Source organism: Oncorhynchus masou, unplaced genomic scaffold (genome assembly GCF_036934945.1).
Source record: "Oncorhynchus masou masou isolate Uvic2021 unplaced genomic scaffold, UVic_Omas_1.1 unplaced_scaffold_3667, whole genome shotgun sequence".
Lineage (NCBI taxonomy): Eukaryota > Metazoa > Chordata > Actinopteri > Salmoniformes > Salmonidae > Oncorhynchus > Oncorhynchus masou.
Window position 1 is genome coordinate 1 of NW_027010069.1, and position 26291 is coordinate 26291.

At 45.1% G+C, this 26291-nt stretch overlaps 1 protein-coding gene across 1 annotated transcript; it reads right to left on the minus strand.

Annotated features, from left to right (window-relative positions):
• Positions 1–6871: 6871 nt before the first annotated feature.
• Positions 6872–25889, minus strand: LOC135534615 (RAS guanyl-releasing protein 2-like). The gene is made up of 5 exons (XM_064961551.1): positions 25703–25889; positions 14143–14179; positions 10672–10830; positions 8823–8927; positions 6872–8657 (listed from the first exon to the last, which is right to left on the minus strand). The coding sequence occupies exons 1-4, from the start codon at positions 25817–25819 to the stop codon at positions 8869–8871; spliced, it is 372 nt and encodes a 123-aa protein (XP_064817623.1). The 5' UTR covers positions 25820–25889; the 3' UTR covers positions 6872–8657; positions 8823–8868.
• Between the last annotated feature and the right edge of the window lie 402 nt (positions 25890–26291).

Sequence of the window (26291 nt, forward strand, 5' to 3'; positions counted from 1 at the left end):
TGGTTGATCTTCATGGCCAGTGTGGGTTGACCTTCATAACCATGGCCAGTGTTATTGACCTTCATAACCATGGCCAGTGTTATTGACCTTCATAACCATGACCAGTGTGGTTGACCTTCATAACCATGACCGGTGTGTTGACCTTCATAATCATGGCCAGTGTGGGTTGACCTTCATGACCAGTGTGGTTGACCTTCATAATCATGGCCAGTGTGGGTTGACCTTCATGGCCAGTGTGGGGCTGACCTTCATTGGCCAGTGTGGGGTTGACCTTCATGGCCAGTGTGGGTTGACCTTCATGGCCAGTGTGGGTTGACCTTCACGGCCAGCGTGGTGGAGTCAGAGAGGTTCAGGCTAAATATGGAATCAACAACGTTCCCATCTAATCCATGCCAGTGGCGAGACACACATGGCTGTTGTTGTCCGCAAATTAGTTTTTCGAGGTTGTATAATGCAGCTTATGAGCTCTGTGATGTTATAAAGAGGCTCTGTCTGGTGATGTTGTAAGGGTAGCCTAGTGGTTAGAGTGTTGGACTAGTACCCCGAAGGCAAGTTTCAGATCCCCGAGCTGGACAAGGTACAAATCTGTCGTTCTGCCCCTGAACAGGCAGTTAACCCACTGTTCCTAGGCCGCCATTGAAAATAAGAATTTGTTCTTAACTGACTTGCCTGGTTAAATAAAGGTCAAATAGAAGAAGCAAAAATGAAGAGGCCTTGTCTTTCTTTAGTGAATCAATCTGGTTTCTGAGACAGACAGAAATTGTCATTAATATTTAATTTAAATTTTACCTTTATTTAACCAGGCAAGTCAGATAAGAACACATTATTATTTTCAATGACGGCCTGTGAACAGTGTGTTAACTGCCTGTTCTGCCCCTGAGGGTTCTGCCACTGAGGCAGAATGAGAGATTTGTAACTTGTCAGCTCGGGGGTTTGAACTCACAACCTTCTGGTTACTGTTCCAATGCTCTAACCACTAGGCTACGCTGCCGCCCCATATGGTGCGTGAATCTTGTATAATCTAGCTGATATCAGACATTTCTTTTTAACATACTGTACATTCATTCATCCACTCGCTGTATCCTCAAAAATTGTAGTTTGCATGAACTGATGAGACTTCATGGAGTTGGTACAGACCTTTGTCATAAAATGCATTTGAAGTAAAAGCTTTGCCACAGACGTGTCATGTATAACATGTCAAATGCATGTTATTTGATACTTTATATTGCCCATCAAAGACATAAACATGCAGTCAAGATGATGTGACATTATGTGTATATATGTATGTGTATATCCTTACATTTCCCAAGACCTTCATCCTCCTCTTCCTGTCCCAGATACAAAATACAGGAGACAGCCTATATAGTATTAAACAATTTACATTTCACTCATTTAGCAGACACTGCTATCCAGAAGGACCTTCAGTAGTGAGTGCATACATACTCTTCGCTCCCTACTGGTCACCAGTGGGAATCAAACCCACAACCCTGGCATTGCAAGTGCCATGCTCTACCAACTGAGCCACTCAACCGATGTATAGTACAGGCCTAAGGCGTTGGCCAGACTGATCCGTGGAGAACGGACACCAAATTAGAATGGATTCATGCTCCTCGTTTAATTGGCTAACGTAACCATCGGCCCGTCAAAAGTTAAACTCATCGGAACTTTTCTCCCGCGGAAATTGGACGGATATTAGACTCGTCATCTCCGCTGGCCGTTAACGGACGACTCCCATTGAGAAATCATTTGAAACCACAGATACGGATGACATCAAAGGGCGAGTTTGGCCGCGCCCAAAGACCCCTCAACCTCACTCACAGATACAAAACACAGAAGACAGAGGGGACAGAGGGGTCGGCGGGGGGGACAGAGGGGTCGGGGGACAGAGGGGGCGGAGGGGACAGAGGGGTCGGCGGGGACATACAGAGCCATAAACAAATAGGGAATAAGCTGCTCTTGTTTTTTGCCCATCTTCCTTCCGGGTAGCTATTGACAACAGGCCGGGCCCAGCGGCGCCTCAGCCTGGAGCTGTAACTAGATAAGTCAGAGGCATGCTATCGCTGATCCCTCGGTCGGGAGATCCAATCTGCTGGTCCATCACTCAAATGCACGGCAAGGAGCGACGGCGAGCCCCTCCTCCTCGCCTTCAAATCCTGCAGCTTGAGGGGTATTAAATATGCGCCCTGTCCCAGTAGCTTGAGGGATATTAAATATGCGCCCTGTCCCAGTTGCTTGAGGATATTAAATATGCGCCCTGTCCCAGTAGCTTGAGGGATATTAAATATGAGCCCTGTCCCAGTAGCTTGAGGGATATTAAATATGCGCCCTTTCCCAGTAGCTTGAGGGATATTAAATATGCACCCTGTCCCAGTAGCTTGAGGGATATTAAATATGCACCCTGTCCCAGTAGCTTGAGGGATATTAAATATGCACCCTGTCCCAGTAGCTTGAGGGATATTAAATATGCACCCTGTCCCAGTAGGTTGAGGGATATTAAATATGCACCCTGTCCCAGTAGCTTGAGGGATATTAAATATGTGCTCTGTCCCAGTAGCTTGAGGGATATTAAATATGAGCCCTGTCCCAGTAGCTTGAGGGATATTAAATATGAGCCCTGTCCCAGTAGCTTGAGGAATATTAAATATGCGCCCTGTCCCAGTAGCTTGAGGGATATTAAATATGAGCCCTGTCCCAGTAGCTTGAGGGATATTAAATATGAGCCCTGTCCCAGTAGCTTGAGGGATATTAAATATGAGCCCTGTCCCAGTAGCTTGAGGGATATTAAATATAGCCCTGTCCCAGTAGCTTGAGGGATATTAAATATGTGCCCTGTCCCAGTAGCTTGAGGGATATTAAATATGAGCCCTGTCCCAGTAGCTTGAGGGATATTAAATATGAGCCCTGTCCCAGTAGCTTGAGGATATTAAATATGCGCCCTTTCCCAGTAGCTTGAGGGATATTAAATATGCACCCTGTCCCAGTAGCTTGAGGGATATTAAATATGCACCCTGTCCCAGTAGCTTGAGGGATATTAAATATGCACCCTGTCCCAGTAGCTTGAGGGATATTAAATATGCACCCTGTCCCAGTAGGTTGAGGGATATTAAATATGCACCCTGTCCCAGTAGCTTGAGGGATATTAAATATGTGCTCTGTCCCAGTAGCTTGAGGGATATTAAATATGAGCCCTGTCCCAGTAGCTTGAGGGATATTAAATATGAGCCCTGTCCCAGCAGCCGATGCAGTGTTATTGATGATGTGTCAATCCCGGCCGGGCCACTGACGGTCGTTGCGGTATCAGTGATGGTTTTCTCTCAACTCGAACCCAACCAACCCTGTTAAATGAAAATATCTAAATGAGAAGACATGAAGATGAGAGTGTGTGTGTGTTTTGGGGAGGCGGGATCAGACAGGACAGTCTTAGGGCCCTCTGGGTTTCTGGAGCTGAAAGACAAATACTAGAAATAAACACTTTATAATACTAACTGATTCCCTTTTATGATGTCTCTTATACCCCGGCTTTCAACCAATCAGCATTCAGGGCTCCAACCACCCAGTTTATAATGAGGATTCTAGCAGACTAGCACCCTAGAGTGAGGAGCACTGGGACGTTTTGCAATGAGTCTCGTGCAATTAAGGCTGCAGCACGGTCTGTCTGTGAGCGTGTACTCACCAACCACGGTCTGTCTGTGAGCATGTACTCACCAACCAAAAAAGGAAGTTGCTGTCAGAAATACCTTTTTTTTATGTGGACAGGATGAGAAGCTACTGTTAACTAATTAAAGATCCCCTCTCTAATCATAAAGACTGAGGCTCTATCTGGAAAGTGTGTGGCATAACAAATACTCCATATCCCAGTGGTGTTAAAGGTCCCATAGAGAGACAGAGTGGGAACATACATATTAAGCCCATGCCACTCAAGATCCTCCTCTCTCCCTCCCCAAACCAATCAACAAACTCATACATCACTACGGAGGAGGGGTGAGAGAATAAATGGCAGGCAGTGATAACCGAGCAGTGATAACAGAGTAAAATAAATCTGTTGGTTTTCTTTTAATATTTAATAACTTTACACCCAGCAAACCTGTGTGTGTGTGTGTGTGTGTGTGGTGTGGGGGGGGGTGTTTAAGTGCAGAAATTGACTGATTCCATTAATCCAAAACGTTTATTAACTTGTGTTTATAGGAATGCTACCCTTTCCTCATGACAGAACATGTATTATGCATTTCCTCTACGTGCAATGCTCTTTCTACCCAATGACTGTGCCCCTGAGTGAGTGCCCATCCCTTTAACAGCTCAACAGCACCATCAAGTGGTCTATCCTGATACTAGTAACACTGCTGGGGGTGCATATATGTATCTGTGCCACTAGGGGCCCGTGTTGTGACTGTAAATGTACATGTATGAATGAGTATGTTTTCTAATTTCTCAAGCTGTTTGAGTAGACATTAAGTCAATGTGTTTTAACGTGGTGAACATGAGAAACCTACCACTCTAACAATGTCAATATAATTTACACATGTACACAGTCTACATAGGGATTTGATTCTATCAGTCACTCAAGATTATCCACGTCCATGTCAACTAAACAGACTACAAATCAATATACAGTGTACAAAACATGAGGAACATTTTTCCATGACTTAGTTTTCACCTTGATTCGCCTGGTCAGTCTAAGATCCCTTATTGGTGTCACCTGTTAAAACCACTTCAATCAGTGTAGATGAAGGGGAGGAGACAGGTTTAAGAAGGATTTTTACGTTTCGAGACATGGATTGTATTTGTGTGAATGGGTAAGGCAAAATATTTAAGTGCCTTTGAACAGGGTATGGTAGTAGGTGCCAGGCGCACCCGTTTGACTGTGTCAAGAAGTGCAATGCTGCTGGGTTGTTCAAGCTGAAGTGTCCCATGTGTATCAAGAATGGTCCACCACCCAAAGAACATCCAGACAGCATTGGAGTCAACATGGGCCAGCATCCTTGTGGAACGCTTTCGACACCTTGTAGAGTCCATGCCCTGACAAATTGAGGCTGTTCTGAGGGCAAAGGCGGGGGGTGCAACTCAATATTAGCAAAGTGTTTCCCTAATGTTGGTACACTCACTGTACTTTTCTTTAATAAGCATCTATTATTCTGATGGCATAGGAGTCAGAGCTGGGTGAAATACATACACTATTTAAATAGTATTTGAGATGTGCCTTACTATTCCATTCTTTCCATTGTACCGGGCAAGCTAAATTGATCGCAGCCCTAAAGTGCACTCCACACCAGAATATCAAAATAGGGCCTGTACGGTGTCCACATTAGGACATCCTCAACTCAACTGCTGAGACTGTAGCTGTCCTAATATGGACACCGTCGGTTTGAAACATTGTAGACTGAAGAACAACAGGGCTTGTTCTACTGTACCAGTCTTCTCAAGGATCTGAGAATCCATTTTTGATCCAAACGGAATTCCTTCACATCAAGGTCGATGATGGAGATTGGCTAACAACGTGAGGCTATTTCCTGCAGCCTTCATTACAATGTAATTAACTCCGGCACTATTCGATTTCCGTCACTGAGATCAATACCAGTCAGGGCCACAGCTAAACGACGGAGCAGGCCGGGCCTTCATGTAGCTGAGTGGAAAGTATCAATCATGGGCCAGACTACACTCCTTTCATACTGTTACCGTGGCCACACGCAGGGATGTTAGAAGTAGGTATATGAGGGTCGGTTGAGTGTTTGGATAAAATTTGGATTTTTTTAAATAGGGATTTTGAGAATAAAGGCAAATATGTGAGATATGACCACCAATATGCTTGTGTATGTTTAAGACACAACTATTGAGCATCTAAGCTTTTGAGTGATTACAAATCAACTGCTATCACAGTAATGTTATTGGTTTCTCTTCAGACAGAGGAAACCAAGGTGAAAAGTCTGACAAAATCACAAGAGCACTGTGATGTAATCAGTTCACTATATACCTAATTCATTTGATTAGTGTTGAGTGCAGGCGTTAACACAGGCCTCGGTGTGTGTGAGTTCTAAGGACAGTCTGACCATCAGTTCAGACAGTCCTTGACAACTCTGCTAATGTAATTACACCACAGCTACGAAATTAAGTGAAACATCCCCGCTCAGTCAATAAAGCAACAGAGACTAAGAGACTGAACTCTCCATTCATCCCACATGAGAGAACGCAGAAATATTCAATACAATATCGTCAGATGAAATAGCTGCATGAATCAATGTGCGAGATGGAAGCTGAGGAATCAAATAGTGCATTTCCACATAACAAATTGGGGGGCGATGAAACAACGGAGCCCCATTCATTTTCAAAGGAGGGAAGTGAAGTGTGCGGGGGGACTGTTGGGCGATGTGAACATGGGCGAGGGAGCGTGAACAAGGCAGGACTAAAGTTGGGAAAGCTGAACTTTATGCAAACACTGCGCTTTCGCAACGCTATTGTCCAAGCAAAGCTCACTATAGCTTCCATACCCTACTTGATTGGATGTTGGTATCTAGCACTACCTTGCCTGCTTGCTAGCACCCACATGAGGGAGAAGCTGGAGCTTTACAGATTGCCGGATAGAAATGTAAACTTAATTTCCGGTTGAGTCGGCACACACTACGTTTACGGGTGAATGCGGTCTTGGCTAACGCGGGAACATTGCCTTTAAATTTCAATCGCGCTGTAACTTCTGCAATACGGATTGAATAGAGCCCTTCGTTTCTTTGGTAATAACAGAGCGCATGGCCGGCTGGTTAAGAATTCCAATACCGGACGTCAAGCAACTACACCATGGCAGGGAAAGTGGGTTGGATATAAACTTTAGACAAGGAATGTGTGGCGGGAATGGATTCGATAAGAGTCACAAACACACACGGCGCGTCACTGGGTTGCTGTGCTATTAGTCCTATCATGTTGTGCATCCTTCTTAAAACAAATAGCAGAGTGATGCATTCTGCATTTAACACTGAGAAACAGCAGAGACACGTCCACAGAGTTACCAACATGACATCAGATGAAAGCATTAGTTCCCTTACTGTAACAAACTATACCCTTGTCCAGGAGAAACTGCCATGGTAGGGCTGGCAGTTTAGTTTTGGACATAAGTAAAGAAGCAGGATATACTGTACTGTATTAATGAAAGCCAGAGGAAGTACTTCATTCAAAGATACACAAACAGCTAACATTGTGGGACTATCCCTCAGAGGATACAGACCCCAAAACTAATACGTTGGGGAGAGTCTCTCGCCTACAGGATTTCATGTTGCCATTAAAATATATATATATATATATATATATATATATATATATATATATATATATATATATATACGTGCGACATTAAAAATACACTTAACAGACATTTTTGGCAAATGTGGATCCCCTTGAAGCATGCTTGATAAGACAATGGACTTACATGTCTCGTATTAAAATAGACGTTAAAATAGATGTCAATTCTCAGGACAATATATAACATTCACCATTTCAAACTACATTGAAAGTTACTGAGAGGAAAGGTCCTGTGTGGGTGCACTGAAACATAACAGTATTACAACAGTATACCGTGCATACACACCACAGTCAAATTACCATCGGAAAAGCATTGATATTCAGGTAAACAAGACGACAAAAACACAACAGCATTCAAATGCAGGATGTACGTTCCACAGTCCGTTTGAGTTGTTGCCGTTGTTGCGCTCGATAGCGGTTTGATACCCAATCCACGAAAGCAGCAGTCGTTCTGGAGCCGAAACGTTTAATCTCTGACATCGAACACACCGTGTGTTTTAAAGTTTCTCCCATTACATTTACAAAGAAACAAAATACCAAGCTACTCAGACAAAGCGAAGCTTTTCTCCCCAGAGAAAGCAGTTGGAAGTCCAGGTGGCATGTAGCCTATGGATTCTATCTTGGCAATAACAGCACCTCTTATATTTTGGAGAGACATCGTTTAGGTTATTAATATATACATAATAATAACAACAACATATAGCTAAATGCATAGCTAAAAAATACCACTTAGACTCGAAGGTAATAACATTACACTAAACCCAATGTGATTTTATTTTCTATATTCAGTGTTAGGTAAACTAGGTAAGAGATATGAAAACATGGGCCTACATCCAGATTTTAAAATATAGATTTAACACAGAAAGACATTTTGTACAAACTCACTTATATTGAGGGAGTTGAAATCTTGAGTAAATGTAAGGTATGCATTTGCAGTATTTTTCCACTATGTGGCGGCATCTCCCTCGCTCTCGCTCTGTGTGTGAGTGACATGTCTTGAATAAAGTGGACAATGTTCTCTCTTCTACACAACCGACAATCATATCTGTTCTACCTAATGGCAGTCTGAATGTTGCAGATAGAAATGGAATGGATAGAGCTGAAACGATTCCCTCTTTTACACGACAGACAATCATATCTGTTCTACCTAATGGCAGTCTGAATGTTGCAGATAGAAATGGAATGGATAGAGCTGAAACGATTCCCTCTTTTACACGACAGACAATCATAATCTGTACTAGATGATACATTTATATCTACGTTATGTAACGTTGTACCCTGCTGAGCAGACCCCAGCAGGCTTCTGGCTCCCGACCACTGTTGTTTCCTCCTGGCAGTGTTTGGCTGTATGAATGCCAGAGTACGTAGGACTTCTAGGAAAGTTATCAAAGAGAAGTCATTCATTAATTTGAATACCGGTACTTGAATACGTGAATTGATTGTTCATTGAAATCACATTAGGCTACTTCAGTCATTGGCTCGTGATCTTCCAAGGCCTCCAAAATTAATTATTATAGTAGCTACAGAATGCATTTTACCTGAAGGGACATATCAGGCCAGGCCTGCCTATTGGTTATCATCTGGTTATAGATGGACATCAAACACACCTTCCTCCACTGCCTGGAGATCTTCCTCTACAATCACTGAGAGCGAGAGCGAGCAACAGAGGAGAGAGAGAGAAAGGGAGAGAAAGAGACACAGACAGACACAGAAGAGTTCAGTGACCATGGTTACTACTGTCTACTGTCTCGTCCACCCATGAACATCATTGCATACCCTCCCCATTAGACAAGGGCATTGTTGAAAGGCATACAACTCTAAAACAATATAATTCTATAACAAAGCACTATACAGAGGGGACCGTCCATTCCCAGTGGCTTAATTGTGCCTGGATGTATTATTTATGCTGCAGTAGTTTGTGTCATGGGGCTAGGGTCAGTCTGTTATATCTGGAGTACTTTCTCCTGTCTTATCCGGTGTCCTGTGTGAATTTAAGTATGCTCTCTCTAATTCTCTTTCTTTCTTTCTCGCTCAGTGGACCTGAGCCCTAGGACCATCCCTCAGGACTACCTAGCTTGATGACTCCTTGCTGTCTCCAGTCCACCTGGCCATGCTGCTGCTCCTGTTTCAACTGTTCTGCCTGCGGCTATGGAACCCTGACCTGTTCACCAGATGTGCTACCTGTCCCAGACATGCTGTTTTTAACCCTCTAGAGGCAGCAGGAGAGGTAGAGACACTCTGAATGATCGGCTATGAAAAGCCAACTGACATTTTACTCCTGAGGTGCTGACCTGTTGCACCCTTGACAACCACTGTGATTATTATTATTTGACCCTGCTGGTCATCTATGAACATTTGAACATCTTGGCCATGTTCTGTTATAATCTCCATCCGGCACAGCCAGAAGAGGACTGGCCACCCCTCATAGCCTGGTTCCTCTCTAGGTTTCTTCCTAGGTTCTGGCCTTTCTAGGGAGTTTTTCCTAGCAACCGTACTTCTACATCTGCATTGCTTGCTGTTTGGGGTTGTAAGCTGGGTTTCTATACAGCACTTTGAGATATCAGCTGATGTAAGAAGGGCTTTATAAATACATTTGATTGATTGATGTATGATTCCACCGCTCGTTACATTGCTGTGATTTTTGTCACATTTACATTGCAAATCACAGACTGGTAAGAATGCCCCAAATGTCTTTGTCTGCGTGTCACAACTATTTGGGGAGAAACATTACACACACTTTGAATAGTGAGCATGGTAAAATGAGTGAAAGGGATCCTCGAACAAAACTAACACCGACCCAATCATTCATTTGAACTACAAACTAATGGTGGACCTGTTTTCAAATGAGATTTTGGACCTGATTTACTAGGCATTTATGCCAGGCACATTACCGGGGGACCTGTTTTTGAGTGACACCAAATCTGAAGAATCGTGGTCAGATATGGCCATTGTATTAGTGAAACCAGATTGGGGGTTGGAGGGGGTCTCTCACCTGTGTTCTGTAGGCTTGGTGGGGTGTTGGTCAGGGGCGGGAAGCTATAGGAGCGAGCCTGAAGGGAGGGGGTCTCTCACCTGTGTTCTATAGGCTTGGTGGGGTGTTGGCCAGGGCGGGAAGCTATAGGAGCGAGCCTGAAGGGAGGGTCTCTCACCTGTGTTCTATAGGCTTGGTGGGGTGTTGGCCAGGGGCGGGAAGCTGTAGGAGCGAGCCTGAAGGGAGGGGTCTCTCACCTGTGTTCTGTAGGCTTGGTGGGGTGTTGGCCAGGGGCGGGAAGCTATAGGAGCGAACCTGAAGGGAGGGGTCTCTCACCTGTGTTCTGTAGGTTTGGTGGGATGTTGGCCAGGGGCGGGAAGCTGTAGGAGCGAGCCTGAAGGGAGGGGGTCTCTCACCTGTGTTCTGTAGGTTTGGTGGGGTGTTGGCCAGGGGCGGGAAGCTGTAGGAGCGAGCCTGAAGGGAGGGGGCATGCTCATGGCTGATGCTCTTGGTCCGTTTACGACACTCCACAGCCAGACGACCTCGACACGCCTTGTGACAATTAATTCCACACGCTGTCCGAGGAAGGGAGGGAGAGATGGAGGGAGTGAGTTGGAGAGATGGGTAGAGAAAGAGGAGGGGATAGAGAGGGTGAGAGAGGGAGAGAAAGAGGAAGAGAGAGAGGGTGAGAGAGGAAGAGAGATGAGCAGAGAAAGAGGAGGAGATAGGTAGAGAGTAAGGGTGAGAAGGAAGATAGGGAACGAGGGAAGAATGCAGGATGAGATGGGGAGTAAGGGGTGGAGAGTTAGATGAAGTATGCGAGGTTGAGAAGGAGAGAGAGATAGGGGATGGGTAGGAGAGAGAGAGGGAAAGTTTGATAGAGAGGGAGGGGTGCAAATAGAATCATTGGGGCATTGGGAAGAGTGAGTGGTGAGAGGTAGGTGTGCTTACACGCAGTGCAGATACACACACACACACACACAGCCAGACAGACCCTGACAACAGCTGACAACAAAGGACCCTCTAGGAGCAGGGAGAAAAGGGGGAGCAGGGATGTCCAGGGGTCAGTGAGAGAAATTCAGAGTAATGAAACACATACCTAGATATAAACACACACCTATACTCATTCATTTACACACACCTATACTCATTCATTCACACACCTATACTCATTCATTTACACACCTATACTCATTCATTTACAAACACACCTATACTCATTCATTCACACACCTATACTCATTCATTTACAAACACCTATACTCATTCATTTACAAACACCTATACTCATTCATTTACAAATACACCTATACTCATTCATTCACACACCTATACTCATTCATTTACAAACACCTATACTCATTCATTTACACACCTATACTCATTCATTTACAAACACCTATACTCATTAATTTACAAACACCTATACTCATTCATTTACAAACACCTATACTCATTAATTTACAAACACCTATACTCATTCATGTACACACACCTATACTCATTCATGTACACACACCTATACTCATTCATTTACAAACACCTATACTCATTAATTTACAAACACCTATACTCATTCATTTACAAACACCTATACTCATTCATGTACACACACCTATACTCATTCATTTACAAACACGCTCAGTAAAACGTCAGCATCAGCGAAAGTTAGTTTTAACAAATGTATTCTCTCCCATATACCATCCAGACTGATCGAGACTCCACACACTCTCTCTCTGTCACACACACACACACACACACACACACACACACACACACAGTCAGACACTCATCACTACTGTTCTGCGCCAATTAATTTCAATTATCCGCTGCCACCGCCTCCCCACTCGGTGACTGGGGCCAACGATGGTAATGGAAATGAATGGCTGGGACTTCTCATTGAATTCCACACAAGGCCCTCAGCAGAGTAGAGCAGCCTGGTACACTCACAACCGGACTCACACCGGCACCCTAAATAGCACCCTATTCCCTAAGAAGTGCACTACTTTTGACCAGGGCCCATAGTGCTCGGGATAAAAATAGTACACTACATAAACTGAGAGACAGACACAGTCTACCGGGCTCCCAGTGTAGTACAGACAGAGTGCAGGTGTACGTTTAAAGGGCGACAACACATGGTTGGGCTCCCAGCTACATGGTCAAGTCTGCAACACATGTGACTCATCCCAATGTCAACACATGGTCAGACCACCTTACATTATCCTCATTCAGGGCTCCCAATACCTTACATTATCCTCATTCAGGGCTCCCAATGACAACACATGGTGACAACACATTCAGGTCATACTACCTTACATTATCCTCATTCAGGGCTCCCAATGACAACACATGGTCAGACTACCTTACATTATCCTCATTCAGGGCTCCCAATGACAACACATGGTCAGACTACCTTACATTATCCTCATTCAGGGCTCCCAATGACAACAACCTTACATTATCCTCATTCAGGGCTCCCAATGACAACACATGGTCAGACCTTACATTATCCTCATTCAGGGCTCCCAATGACAACACATGGTCAGACTACCTTACATTATCCTCATTCAGGGCTCCCAATGACAACACATGGTCAGACTACCTTAATTACAAATGACAACACATGGTCACATGGTCAATGACTGGTCACCTTACATTATCCTCATTCAGGGCTCCCAATGACAACCCAATGACATGGTCAGACTACCTTACATTATCCTTATCATTCAGGGCTCCCAATGACAACACATGGTCAGACTACCTTACATTATCCTCATTCAGGGCTCCCAATGACAACACATGGTCAGACTACCTTACATTATCCTCATTCAGGGCTCCCAATGACAACACATGGTCAGACTACCTTACATTATCCTCATTCAGGGCTCCCAATGACAACACATGGTCAGACTACCTTACATTATCCTCATTCAGGGCTCCCAATGACAACATGGTCAGACAACACCTCATTCAGGGCTCCCAATGACAACACATGGTCAGACTACCTTACATTATCCTCATTCAGGGCTCCCAATGTCAACACATGGTCAGACTACCTTACATTATCCTCATTCACTCCCAATGACAACACATATACCTCATTATCCTCAGGGCTCCCAATGTCAACACATGGTCAGACTACCTTACATTATCCTCAGTCAGGGCTCCCAATGACAACACATGGTCAGACTACACATTATCCTCATTCAGGGCTCCCAATGACAACACATGGTCAGACTACCTTACATTATCCTCATTCAGGGCTCCCAATGACAACACATGGTCAGACTACCTTACATTATCCTCAGTCAGGGCTCCCAATGACAACACATGGTCAGACAACATTATCCTCAGTCAGGGCTCCCAATGACAACACATGGTCAGACTACCTTACATTATCCTCATTCAGGGCTCCCAATGACAACACATGGTCAGACTACCTTACATTATCCTCAGTCAGGGCTCCCAATGACAACACATGGTCAGACTACCTGGGGCTCCCAATGACAACACATGGTCAGACTACCTTACATTATCCTCAGTCAGGGCTCCCAATGTCAACACATTTAATGATGATCCTTTGTGCTCTGTTCACGTGTTGACATAGGGAGCCCTGTAAGCAGATAATGTCATGTACTCTGATATATTTGCCATGGTTTCCATGCCGTTGACATTAAGCTCAAAGCCACCTTTGGGTTTGAGTGATGATTGTTTGCAATCGATGATGACAAAGGGAATTGGTAATTCAATGGCGCCATGTGCGGAAGAATTCATAAAAAATGTATTTCATAGACATGTTGGGGCAGAATTATTTTATTTATTTATTTCATAGACATGTTGTAGCTATTTGAACTATTCAAGTTAGATAAATGTATTGATACTCTTACCTTTACACTTGTATCCCTGTTTGTAGAAGCCCCATATCTGGAGAGGGGGGGGTAGAGAGAGAGAGAAGTAATTTGTCACTTCTTTTCATGAGATTCTTGGAACATGAAGGAGACAGAGGGAGGTGGGGGAAGTGACAGATGAAGGCAGAGTAACAAGGAGGAAAGATAGAGAAGAGGATGAAAAATACAGAGGAGCAGGTGGTTGTGGGGAGAGAGAGGGAGAGGTAGAGAGAGAGAGAGGGAGAGGTAGAGAGAGAGGAAGAGGTAGAGAGAGAGGGAGAGAGAGAGGGAGAGGTAGAGAGAGAGGGAGAGGTAGAGAGAGAGGTAGAGAGAGAGAGGTAGAGAGAGAGGGAGAGGTAGAGAGAGAGAGAGAGAGGGAGAGGTAGAGAAAGAGGGAGAGGTAGAGAGAGAGGTAGAGAGAGGGAGAGGTAGAGAGAGAGGTAGAGAGAGGGAGAGGTAGAGAGAGAGGTAGAGAGAGAGGGAGAGGTAGAGAGAGGGAGAGGTAGAGAGAGAGGGAGAGGTAGAGAGAGAGAGAGGTAGAGAGAGAGGTAGAGAGAGAGGGAGAGGTAGAGAGAGAGGGAGAGGTAGAGAGAGAGGTAGAGAGAGGGAGAGGTAGAAAGAGAGGGAGAGGTAGAGAGAGAGGTAGAGAGAGGGAGAGGTAGAGAGAGAGGGAGAGGTAGAGAGAGAGGTAGAGAGAGAGGGAGAGGTAGAGAGAGAGAGAGGTAGAGAGAGAGAGAGGTAGAGAGGTAGAGGTAGAGGTAGAGGAGAGGTAGAGAGAGGGGAGAGGTAGAGAGAGAGGGAGAGGTAGAGAGAGAGGTAGAGAGAGGTAGAGGTAGAGAGAGAGGGAGAGGTAGAGAGAGAGAGGTAGAGAGAGGGAGAGGGAGAGAGAGGGAGAGGTAGAGAGAGAGAGAGAGGTAGAGAGAGAGGTAGAGAGAGAGGGAGAGGTAGAGGGAGAGGTAGAGAGAGAGGTAGAGAGAGAGGCAGGTAGAGGGAGAGGTAGAGAGAGAGACAGGTAGAGGGAGAGGTAGACAGAGAGGTAGAGAGAGAGGGAGGTAGAGAGAGAGGTAGAGAGAGAGACAGGTAGAGGGAGAGGTAGAGAGAGAGACAGGTAGAGGGAGAGGTAGAGAGAGAGGTAGAGAGAGGGACAGGTAGAGGGAGAGGTAGACAGAGAGGTAGAGAGAGAGGTAGAGAGAGAGGTAGACAGAGAGGTAGAGAGAGGGAGAGGTAGAGAGAGGGAGAGGTAGAGAGAGAGGTAGAGAGAGGGAGAGGTAGAGAGAGAGACAGGTAGAGGGAGAGGTAGACAGAGAGGTAGAGAGAGGGAGAGGTAGAGAGAGAGACAGGTAGAGGGAGATGTAGACAGAGAGGTAGAGAGAGGGAGAGGTAGAGAGAGAGACAGGTAGAAAAAAGAGACTTGTCAGTAAACTTTCCAAATGTCGACAAAACAAATGACGCTACACAAGGTGAGCTGCTGATAGGAAGTAAAATTAATTATGCAGGAAATCAAATATTGATATAATAATCATCACATCAAAATCAAGTGATGATATTGTGTGGTCAACGCACTACGATTGAGGCAAGCATGCAGTTTATCAGGCTCCAGATGAAATACGTTACGATGAACTTTACAGGATGGTGAAAGTGGTTGCTTGAAGCAAGATGCTCCTTTATAATTAATATCAGGGGTCTTATTTAAAATGTATTTTAATTTAACCTTTATTTAACTAGGCAAGTCAGTTAACAACAAACTCTTATTTACGATGACGGCTTACCCCAGCCAAACCCTCCCACAACCCTTAAAGACGCTGGGCCAATTGTGCGCTGGCCTATGGGACTCCAGGATCACGGCCGGTTGTGATACAGCCCGAGATCTGTAGTAATGCAACTAGCACTGAAATGCAGTGCCTTAGACCGCTGCGCCACTCAGTAAGGTTATTCTGGTGACACGATCATCGATTGGCTGTCGTAAAGACAACAGCTTTTTTTGTCCATAATAATCTCATTATGTAGGCTATACCCTCACTGTATCTGGTAGCTATAGACTGTACCCTCACTGTATCTGGTAGCTGTAGGCTATACCCTCACTGTATCTGGTAGCTGTAGGCTATACCCTCACTGTATCTGGTAGACTGTACCCTCACTGTATCTGGTGACTGTACCCTCACTGTATCTGGTAGCTGTACCCTCACTGTATCTGGTAGCTGTACCCTCACTGTATCTGGTAGCTGTACCCTCACTGTATCTGGTAGCTATACCCTCACTGTATCTGGTAGCTATACCCTCACTGTATCTGGTAGCTGTAGACTGTACCCTCACCGTATCTGTTAGCTGTAGACTGTACCCTCACTGTATCTGGTAGCTGTACCCTCACTGTATCTGGTAGCTATAGACTATACCCTCACTGTATCTGGTAGCTGTACCCTCACTGTATCTGGTAGCTATAGACTATACCCTCACTGTATCTGGTAGTTGTCCCCTCACGGTATCTGTTAGCTGTAGGCTGTACCCTCACTGTATCTGTTAGCTGTAGGCTGTACCCTCACTGTATCTGGTAGCTGTACCCTCACTGTATCTGGTAGCTGTACCCTCACTGTATCTGGTAGCTGTACCCTCACTGTATCTGTTAGCTGTACCCTCACTGTATCTGGCTAGCTGTACCCTCACTGTATCTGTTAGCTGTAGGCTATACCCTCACTGTATCTGTTAGCTGTAGACTATACCCTCACTGTATCTGGTAGCTGTACCCTCACTGTATCTGGTAGCTGTACCCTCACTGTATCTGGTAGCTGTATCCTCACTGTATCTGGTAGCTGTAGGCTATACCCTCACTGTATCTGTTAGCTGTAGGCTGTACCCTCACTGTATCTGGTAGCTATACCCTCACTGTATCTGGTAGCTGTAGACTGTACCTCACTGTATCTGTTAGCTGTAGACTGTACCCTCACTGTATCTGGTAGCTGTACCCTCACTGTATCTGGTAGCTATAGACTATACCCTCACTGTATCTGGTAGCTGTCCCCTCACTGTATCTGGTAGCTGTAGGCTGTACCCTCACTGTATCTGGTAGCTGTATCCCTCACTCTATCTGGTATCTGTACCCTCACTGTATCTGGTAGCTGTACCCTCACTGTATCTGGTAGCTGTACCCTCACTGTATCTGGTAGCTATACCCTCACTGTATCTGGTAGCTGTAGGCTATACCCTCACTGTATCTGGTAGCTGTAGGCTGTACCCTCACTGTATCTGGTAGCTGTAGACTGTACCCTCACTGTATCTGGTATCTGTACCCTCACTGTATCTGGTAGCTATAGACTATACCTTCACTGTATCTGGTAGCTGTCCCCTCACTGTATCTGGTAGCTGTACCCTCACTGTATCTGTTAGCTGTAGGCTGTACCCTCACTGTATCTGTTAGCTGTAGGCTGTACCCTCACTGTATCTGGTAGCTGTACCCTCACTGTATCTGGTAGCTGTAGACTATACCCTCACTGTATCTGGTAGCCCCTCACTGTATCTGTTAGCTGTAGGCTGTACCCTCACTGTATCTGTTAGCTGTAGGCTGTACCCTCACTGTATCTGGTAGCTGTAGACTATTCCCTCACTGTATCTGGTAGCTGTACCCTCACTGTATCTGGTAGCTGTAGGCTGTACCCTCACTGTATCTGTTAGACTGTACCCTCACTGTATCTGGTGACTGTACCCTCACTGTATCTGGTATCTGTACCCTCACTGTATCTGGTAGCTGTACCCTCACTGTATCTGGTAGCTGTACCCTCACTGTATCTGTTAGCTGTACCCTCACTGGCTGTACCCTCACTGTATCTGTTAGCTGTAGGCTGTACCCTCACTGTATCTGTTAGCTGTAGACTGTACCCTCACTGTATCTGTTAGCTGTAGACTGTACCCTCACTGTATCTGGTAGCTGTAGGTACTACCCTCACTGTATCTGGTAGCTGTACCCTCACTGTATCTGGTAGCTGTAGGCCCTCACTGTATCTGGTAGCTGTAGACTATACCCTCACTGTATCTGGTAGCTGTAGACTATACCCTCACTGTAACTGGTAGCTATACCCTCACTGTATCTGTTAGCTGTAGACTATACCCTCACTGTAACTGGTAGCTATACCCTCACTGTATCTGTTAGCTGTAGACTATACCCTCACTGTATCTGGTAGCTGTAGACTATACCCTCACTGTATCTGGTAGCTGTAGACTATACTCTCACTGTATCTGTTAGCTGTAGACTATACCCTCACTGTAACTGGTAGCTGGTAGCTAGACTATACTGTCATCTGGTAGCTGGACTAGGCTATTCCCTCACTGTATCTGTTAGCTGTAGACTATACCCTCACTGTAACTGGTAGCTATACCCTCACTGTATCTGGTAGCTGTAGGCTATACCCTCACTGTATCTGTTAGCTGTAGACTATACTCTCACTGTAACTGGTAGCTATACCCTCACTGTATCTGGTAGCTGTAGACTATACCCTCACTGTAACTGGTAGCTATACCCTCACTGTATCTGGTAGCTGTAGGCTATACCCTCACTGTATCTGTTAGCTGTAGACTATACCCTCACTGTAACTGGTAGCTATACCCTCACTGTATCTGGTAGCTGTAGGCTATACCCTCACTGTATCTGGTAGCTGTAGACTATACTCTCACTGTATCTGGTAGCTGTAGACTATACCCTCACTGTATCTGGTAGCTGTAGGCTAGAGTGCACGTGCCAAGACCAGAGTGGGCACATTCACTAAATAACACAACATTTTAGAGTTGAAAATGCAATGAAAACCACTGTATTTATAGCCTGTATTTATAGCCTGTATTTATGGCCTGTATTATTTTTTTTTCGGTACATGGGAATTTAACCGCAAAAGTTATTATATGTGCAATACTTTTATCTGCACCGAGTTAATTTGATGGAAACACTTCTCTAGTAAAAAAAATAAAAATAAAAAAACATTCAAAAATGCAGATTTACAAACATTTGGATGAAAATCTGTCAACAATTGGACGGAAACCGAGCTACTGATAGGAAGTGTGAGAGAGAAAGAGAAAATGAGCATTAGAGGTAGAAAGAGAGAGGTAGAAGAGAAGGGAGGTGGTGGGAGAGTGAGATCAAGCAGGCACTAGGAGCCCACCGCGGGGGAACAATGACATGAAAGACTGGTCCAGGAGATCATAGCCACACCAGAGATCTGAGGACAGAGAATACCCTGACCCCACACACACACACGGACAGACACACACACGGACAGACACACACACACACACGGACAGACACACACACACACACGGACAGACACACACACACACACGCGGTCGGCGACACACATGGACGAAAACACACACACAGACACACACATACAGCAGGGACCGACAAACAAACACAAACAAGCCTCGATGGCACCAAAACACTGACCAGACATGGCTTCAAAGAGTATACATTTTCTTTCCTAAACTAGACCAACAGGACATAAAAACCTCTCATCAGTCAGACACCAAGAACAAGGGCTACATCCCACATCCACAGACATGGCTTTGCAGAGAACTAAACACCAATCCTTACAACTGACCCCTTGTATAACCAATATCTCTAGCCCCTAGAGCATAACAACACTCTCTCCCTCCCTGGCTACATACCAAATGGGCCCTGGTCAAATATAGGGAAGAGCATGCCAGTTGGGATTGCACTGTCCTTCTATCTCCCAGCGTTAAACTACACAGTGAGTACCAAGACCCATTCACAGGAAGCTTCAGTAAGTATGTGATGAGACTACAGCGGTGGTTGTCAGAGAGACATTAAAACAATGTTGGACTGTGAAGAGAAGTCTGATCCACTCCATAACGGTTGGCGGGTGGCTTGTTTTTTCCAGTGCAGAAAAATGGGAAGTTGAATTGTTATGTTTGACCTGACGCCAACAGCTACCAGGAAAGCAGGCAGGAAGTAGCTGGTGGCCCTGTCGCTCTGCCACACACTGTTACCAAGCTAATCTTTTCTCCCTCCCTCCGTTTCATTTTTTATTACAATTTTCCCAGAAGGGCTTGGAAATTCCACTTAGATCCCTTGTGTGAATCATCAGCGTGTGTAGAAGGTGGAGGTGGGGTAAGTATGTGTTGTTGTTTTTTTTAGAGAGAGAAAGATTGTGTATAAGTCAGACGCTGTGTGTGTTCGTTGATGTGCTGCACCTCATCTCTCTCTTTCTGTGCACCTGTTGGAGAGGTCACCCAGTCACCTCAGTATAAAGACATCACTGGCTCTCATTACACACTCTGCTGACTCACTGGCCATGTGTGAGGCAACAGAGAGTTCCTCTGAAGAACTCAGACACCACTCGGTGTGTCTCCTCACACAAGCACATGGAAAACCAGGCTTGTCAAGGACCCAATTACCTGCCTACTGTGTTACCTCACCATCCCAGTGCTGTATCTCCAAATAATAGACCAGACCCAATATTAATACAGAATAATAAATGCGGTTACTGTCCAGAACTTTCACAAAAATATGTCAGAATACTCAAAGCGACAGGGCGTGTCCATTCATTTTTTTCATTTAACCTTTATTTAACTAGGCAAGTCAGTTAAGAACAAATTGTTATTTTACAATGACGGCTACCCCGGCCAAACCCTTCCCTAACCCGGACAGCGCTGGGCCAATTGTGCATCGCCCTATGGGACTCTCGATCACGGCCGGTTGTGATACAGCCCGGGATCGAACCAGGGTCTGTAGTGAAGCCTCTAGCACTGAGATGCAGTGCCTTGGACCGCTGTGCCACTCGAGAGCCATCAATGGTCATCAATGACATTCTGTCCAAACGGCCCTTTCACCAATCAATTTAATCAATCCAATTAAAAATGCATTGAAGACAGTAGGGAATAGTAGAGGAATAGAGATCTATACAAAATCCTAGCAATTTTGACCAAGGCTCTCTTTTGTGATTTAAATCATCTATTTTAAGACATTGTGGTAATTGGTCTGTATGAGTCTGTATTGTACTTTAGAGGGAGGATGGATGGTCAAACTACCATTTACTACCAAGATGGCGGAGCAGTCAATCGTCTTTGTCCTGTCGTGTCCTTTGTATACATCTCTTTACATATTTTTCTTTGCATATCTTTTTAAAATATTTTCCTAAACCTCAACTTCTAAATACTCTCCTGCAACCCGCCTCACCCAATGTGGTGTGGATCTGCGTTTTTTTCTAAAGTATTTATATTTACTTTGGAATAACTCAACTGAAGCTAGCCAGCTAACTAGCTACAAGCTATCAGTCAGCAAACCATTGCTAGCGGTCATCAGCTAACCTCTAGCTCGGAAAGCTCTCGCCAGTTCGAACAACGTGACTCAAACCAGAGCATAACGGACCTATTTCTCTCCATATCCCCGGATTCCTACCGCAAACTCTGAACATTTCTATCTGGATCTTTGCAACTGCAATCCCGGGTGACCACTCCTGGCTAGTGTTTCCATCCCGGAGAAAGCACCAATTAACCTGAAGCTAGCCCGGCCAGGGCTCCTGTTCTACCACCGAAGCCCACTCCCCGGCTACAATATCTAGACCCCTTCTACTGCCGGTACAGGACACGGAACACCGCCGATCCTCTCCGACTGGAATACCGACATAATCTGCCCAAGGATTCCAACAAGCCCCACAGGCGCGACGCCCGCTGAAGAAGGCCCATTCTGCTAACTTGCCAGGCCTGCGAGCTACCTAGAGCTACCTGGAACCCTACTAATTCCAGGATTGGTCTATTGACGTCAACGCACAAAGAGGCAAAAACAGACTTACTCCCATCTGCTAACTGCTTGCTTGCTAACCCGGTCTGCATACAGCTAGCTTGCAAGCCCAGGTCTGCTAACTGCTAGCTTGTTTAGCCCCGGCCTACTAACTGTTAGCATCGGCCTACTAACTGTCAGAATCGCCGTGTCCCCAACCAGCCCAACCACTCACTGGACCCATATGTTCACTTGGCTACGCATGCCTCTCTCTAATATCAATATGCCTTGTCCATTACTGTCCTGGTTAGTGATTACTGTCTTATTACACTGTAGAGCCTCTAGCCCTGATCAATATGCCTTAACCAACCATGTTGTCCCACCTCCTACATATGCAATGACATCACCTGGTTTAATCGTCTCTAGAGACTATCTCTATCATCATTACTCAATGCCTAGGTTTACCTCCAATGTACTCACATCCTACCTTACCTTTGTCTGTACACTATGCCTTGAATCTATGGTATTGTTCCCAGAAACCTGCTCCTTTTACTCTCTGTTCCGAACGAACCAGTTCGAATAGCTTTTAGCCGTACCCTTATCCTACTTCTCGTCTGTTCCTCTGGTGATGTAGAGGTTAATCCAAGTCCTGCAATCCCAAGTTCCACTCCCCAGGTGCTCTCATTTGTTGACTTCTGTAACCGTAAAAGCCTTGGTTTCATGCATGTTAACATTAGAAGCCTACTCCCTAAGTTTGTTATATTCACTGCTTTAGCACACTCTGCCAACCCGGATGTCTTAGTCGTGTCTGAATCCTGGCTTAGGAAAACCACCAAAAACACTGAAATCTCCATCGTTAACGAAAACATTTTCCACCAAGATAGAACTGCCAAAGGGGGTGGTGTTGCAATCTACTGCAAAGATAGCCTGCAGAGTTCTGTATTACTATCCAAGTCTGTACCCAAACATTTCGAGCTTCTACTTCTAAAAATTCACATTTCAAGAAAGAAGTCTTTCACTGTTGCCGCTTGCTATAGACCTCCCTCTGCCCCCAGCTGTGTCCTCAATACCATATGTGAATTGATTGCCCCCCATCTATCTTCTGAGCTCGTTCTACTAGGTGACCTAAACTGGGACATGCTTAACACCCCGGCCATCCTACAATCTACAATCACAAATTATCAATGAACCTACCAGGTACAACTCCAAATCCGTAAACACGGGCACCCTCATAGATGCCTCATTGCCTGCATCCGTAATGGGTCTGCAACCAAACGACCACCCCTCATCACTGTCAAACGCTCCCTAAAACTCTTCTGCGAGCAGGCCTTTCTAATTGACCTGGCCGGGATATCCTGGAATGACATTGACCTCATCCCGTCAGTAGATGATGACTGGCTATTCTTTGAAAGTGCCTTCCTCACCATCTTAAATAAGCATGCCCCATTCAAAAAATGTAGAACTAGGAATAGATATAGTCCTTGGTTCACTCCAGACCTGTCTGCCCTTGACCAGCACATGCTAATGTGTTCTGCATTAGCATCGAATAGCCCCCGTGATATGCAACTTTTCATGCAACTTTTCAGGAAGTCAGGAACAAAGTAGTTAGCTTTCCTAAGGCTAGCTTTTTCAAACAGAAATTTGTTGCATCCTGTAGTACTTACTCAAAAACACTCTGTGACACTGTAAAGTCCATGGAGAATAAGAGCACCTCCTCCCAGCTGCCCACTGCTCTGAGGCTAGGAAACACCTTCACCACCGATAAATCCACTATAATTGAGAATTTCCATAAGCATTTCTCTACGGCTGGCCATGCTTTCCACCTGGCTACCCCTACTCCGGTCAACTCACTGGCACCCTCCACAGCAACCCGCCAAAGCCCCCACCATTTCTCCTTCATCCAAATCCAGATGGCTGATGTTCTGAAAGAGCTGCAAAATCTGGACCCCTACAAATCAGCCGGGCTAGACAATCTGGAACCTCTCTTCCTAAAATTATCTGCCGAAATTGTTGCAACCCCTATTACTAGCCTGTTCAACCTCTCCTTCGTATCATCTGAGATTCCCAAAGATTGGAAAGCTGCCACGGTCATCCCCCTCTTCAAAGGGGTGACACTCTAGACCCAAACTGCTACAGACCTATATATATCCTGCCCTGTCTTTCTAAAGTCTTCGAAAGGCAAGTTAACAAACAGATTTCCGACCATTTCGAATCCCACCGTACCTTCTCTGCTATGCAATCTGGTTTCCAAGCTGGTCATGGGTGCACCTCAGCCACGCTCAAGGTCCTAAATGACATCATAACCACCATCGATAAGAGACATTACTGTGCAGCCGTATTCATCGACCTGGCCAAGCCTTTTGACTCTGTCAATCACCACATTCTTATTGATTACTCGGCAGCCTTGGTTTCTCAAATGATTGCCTCGCCTGGTTTACCAATTACTTCTCTGATAGAGTTCAGTGTGTCAAATCGTCAGTCTCTATGGGGGTGCCACAGGGTTCAATCCTCGGGCCAACTCTCTTCCCTGTATATATCAACGATGTCGCTCTTGCTGCTGGTGATTCTCTGATACACCTCTACGCAGACGACACCATTCTGTATATTTCTGGCCCTTCTTTGGACACTGTATTAACTAACCTCCAGACGAGCTTCAATGCCGTACAAATCTCATTCCTTGGCCTCCAACTGCTCTTAAACGCAAGTAAAACTAAGTGCATGCTCTTCAACCGATCACTGCCCGCACCTGCTCGTCCATCCAGCATCACTACTCTGACTTAGAATACGTGGACAACTACAAATACCTAGGTGTCTAGTGGTTAGATTGGAAACTCTTCTTCCAGACTCACATTAAGCATCTCCAATCCAAAATGAAATCTAGAATCGGCTTTCTATATCGCAACAAAGCATTCTTCACTCATGCAGCCAAACATACCCTCGTAAAACTGACCATCCTACCAATCCTCGACTTCGGTGATGTCATCTATAAAATAGCATCCAACACTACTTAACAAAATGGATGCAGTCAATCACAGTGCCATCCGTTTTGTCACCAAAGCTCCATACACTACCCACCATTGCGACCTGTACGCTCTCGTTGGTTGGCCCTCGCTTCATACTCATCGCCAAACCCACTGGCTACAGGTTATCTACAAGTCTCTGCTAGGTAAAGCCCCACCTTATCGCAGATCACTGGTCACCATAGCACCACCCACTCGTAGCACGCGCACCAGCAGGTATATCTCACTGGTCACCCCCAAAGCCAATTCCTCCTTTGGTTGTCTTTCCTTCCAGTTCTCTGCTGCCAATGACTGGAACGAACTGCAAAAATCTCTGAAGCTGGAGACTCATATCTCCCTCACTAGCTTTAAGCACCAGCTGTCAGAGCATTTTACAGATCACTGCACCTGTACATAGATGGGCAGTGTACAGATGGGCTATCTACCTACCTCATCCCCATACTGTATTTATTTATTTATTTATTTATCTTGCTCCTTTGCACCCCAGAATCTCTACTTGCACATTCATCTTCTGCACACCTACCATTCCAGTGTATAAATTGCTATATTGTAATTATTTCGCCAACATGGCCTATTTATTGCCTTAACTCCCTTATCTTACCTCATTTGCACTCACTGTATATAGACTTTTTGATTTCTTTGTTCTACTGTATTATTGACTGTATGTTTTGTTTATTCCATGTGTAACTCTGTGTTGTTGTATTGTGTCGAATTGCTATGCTTGAGAACTTGCAAATGAGAACTTGTTCTCAACTGGACTACCTGGTTAAATAAAGCTGAAATAAAAATAAATAAATAACTGACCAGTGGATAAGATACTCACAAAGCCAGCGCAGTGTTCACAGAAGGTGGGTTTGACGTAGGTGGCCTCTGTGAAGGTGTGGATGAAGCCAATCTTACAGTTGAGCAGAGAACTGGCCTTCATGAAGTAGTCGATCATCTCTTCCCGGCTGATCTGCCCATCTCTGGAGGGAGGGAGAGGTGGGGAGGAGGAAGGGGAGAAGAGAGAGCGAGAGAGACAGAAAGGTCATCTGCCATTGGCCTAAAGAGCCGGGAACCCAGACTTCATCAAAGATATTGGAAATACAGACATTTTCATCAAAAATAAATGTGGTATACAGAAAACGGGCCCACTGGTTGCTGTCTAGGTTACAGGAGCTGGTAGTCCCATCAACCAAACTACCGGCAGTGAAACAGGGAAAGAACTCGGGGGTACGCTCATTTGGTATAGAGCAGATCTAACCCTCTCTAGTAAATTTGTCAAAACAGGAACATTTTACATCTGGCTAGAAATGATTTATCAAATGATCTCAACAGCGAAAAATGTGCTACCTCTATCCCCCTAATAGAATCCCCATACTTTAATGAAGACAGCTTCTCCATCCTAGAAGGGGAGATTAACCATTTCCAGG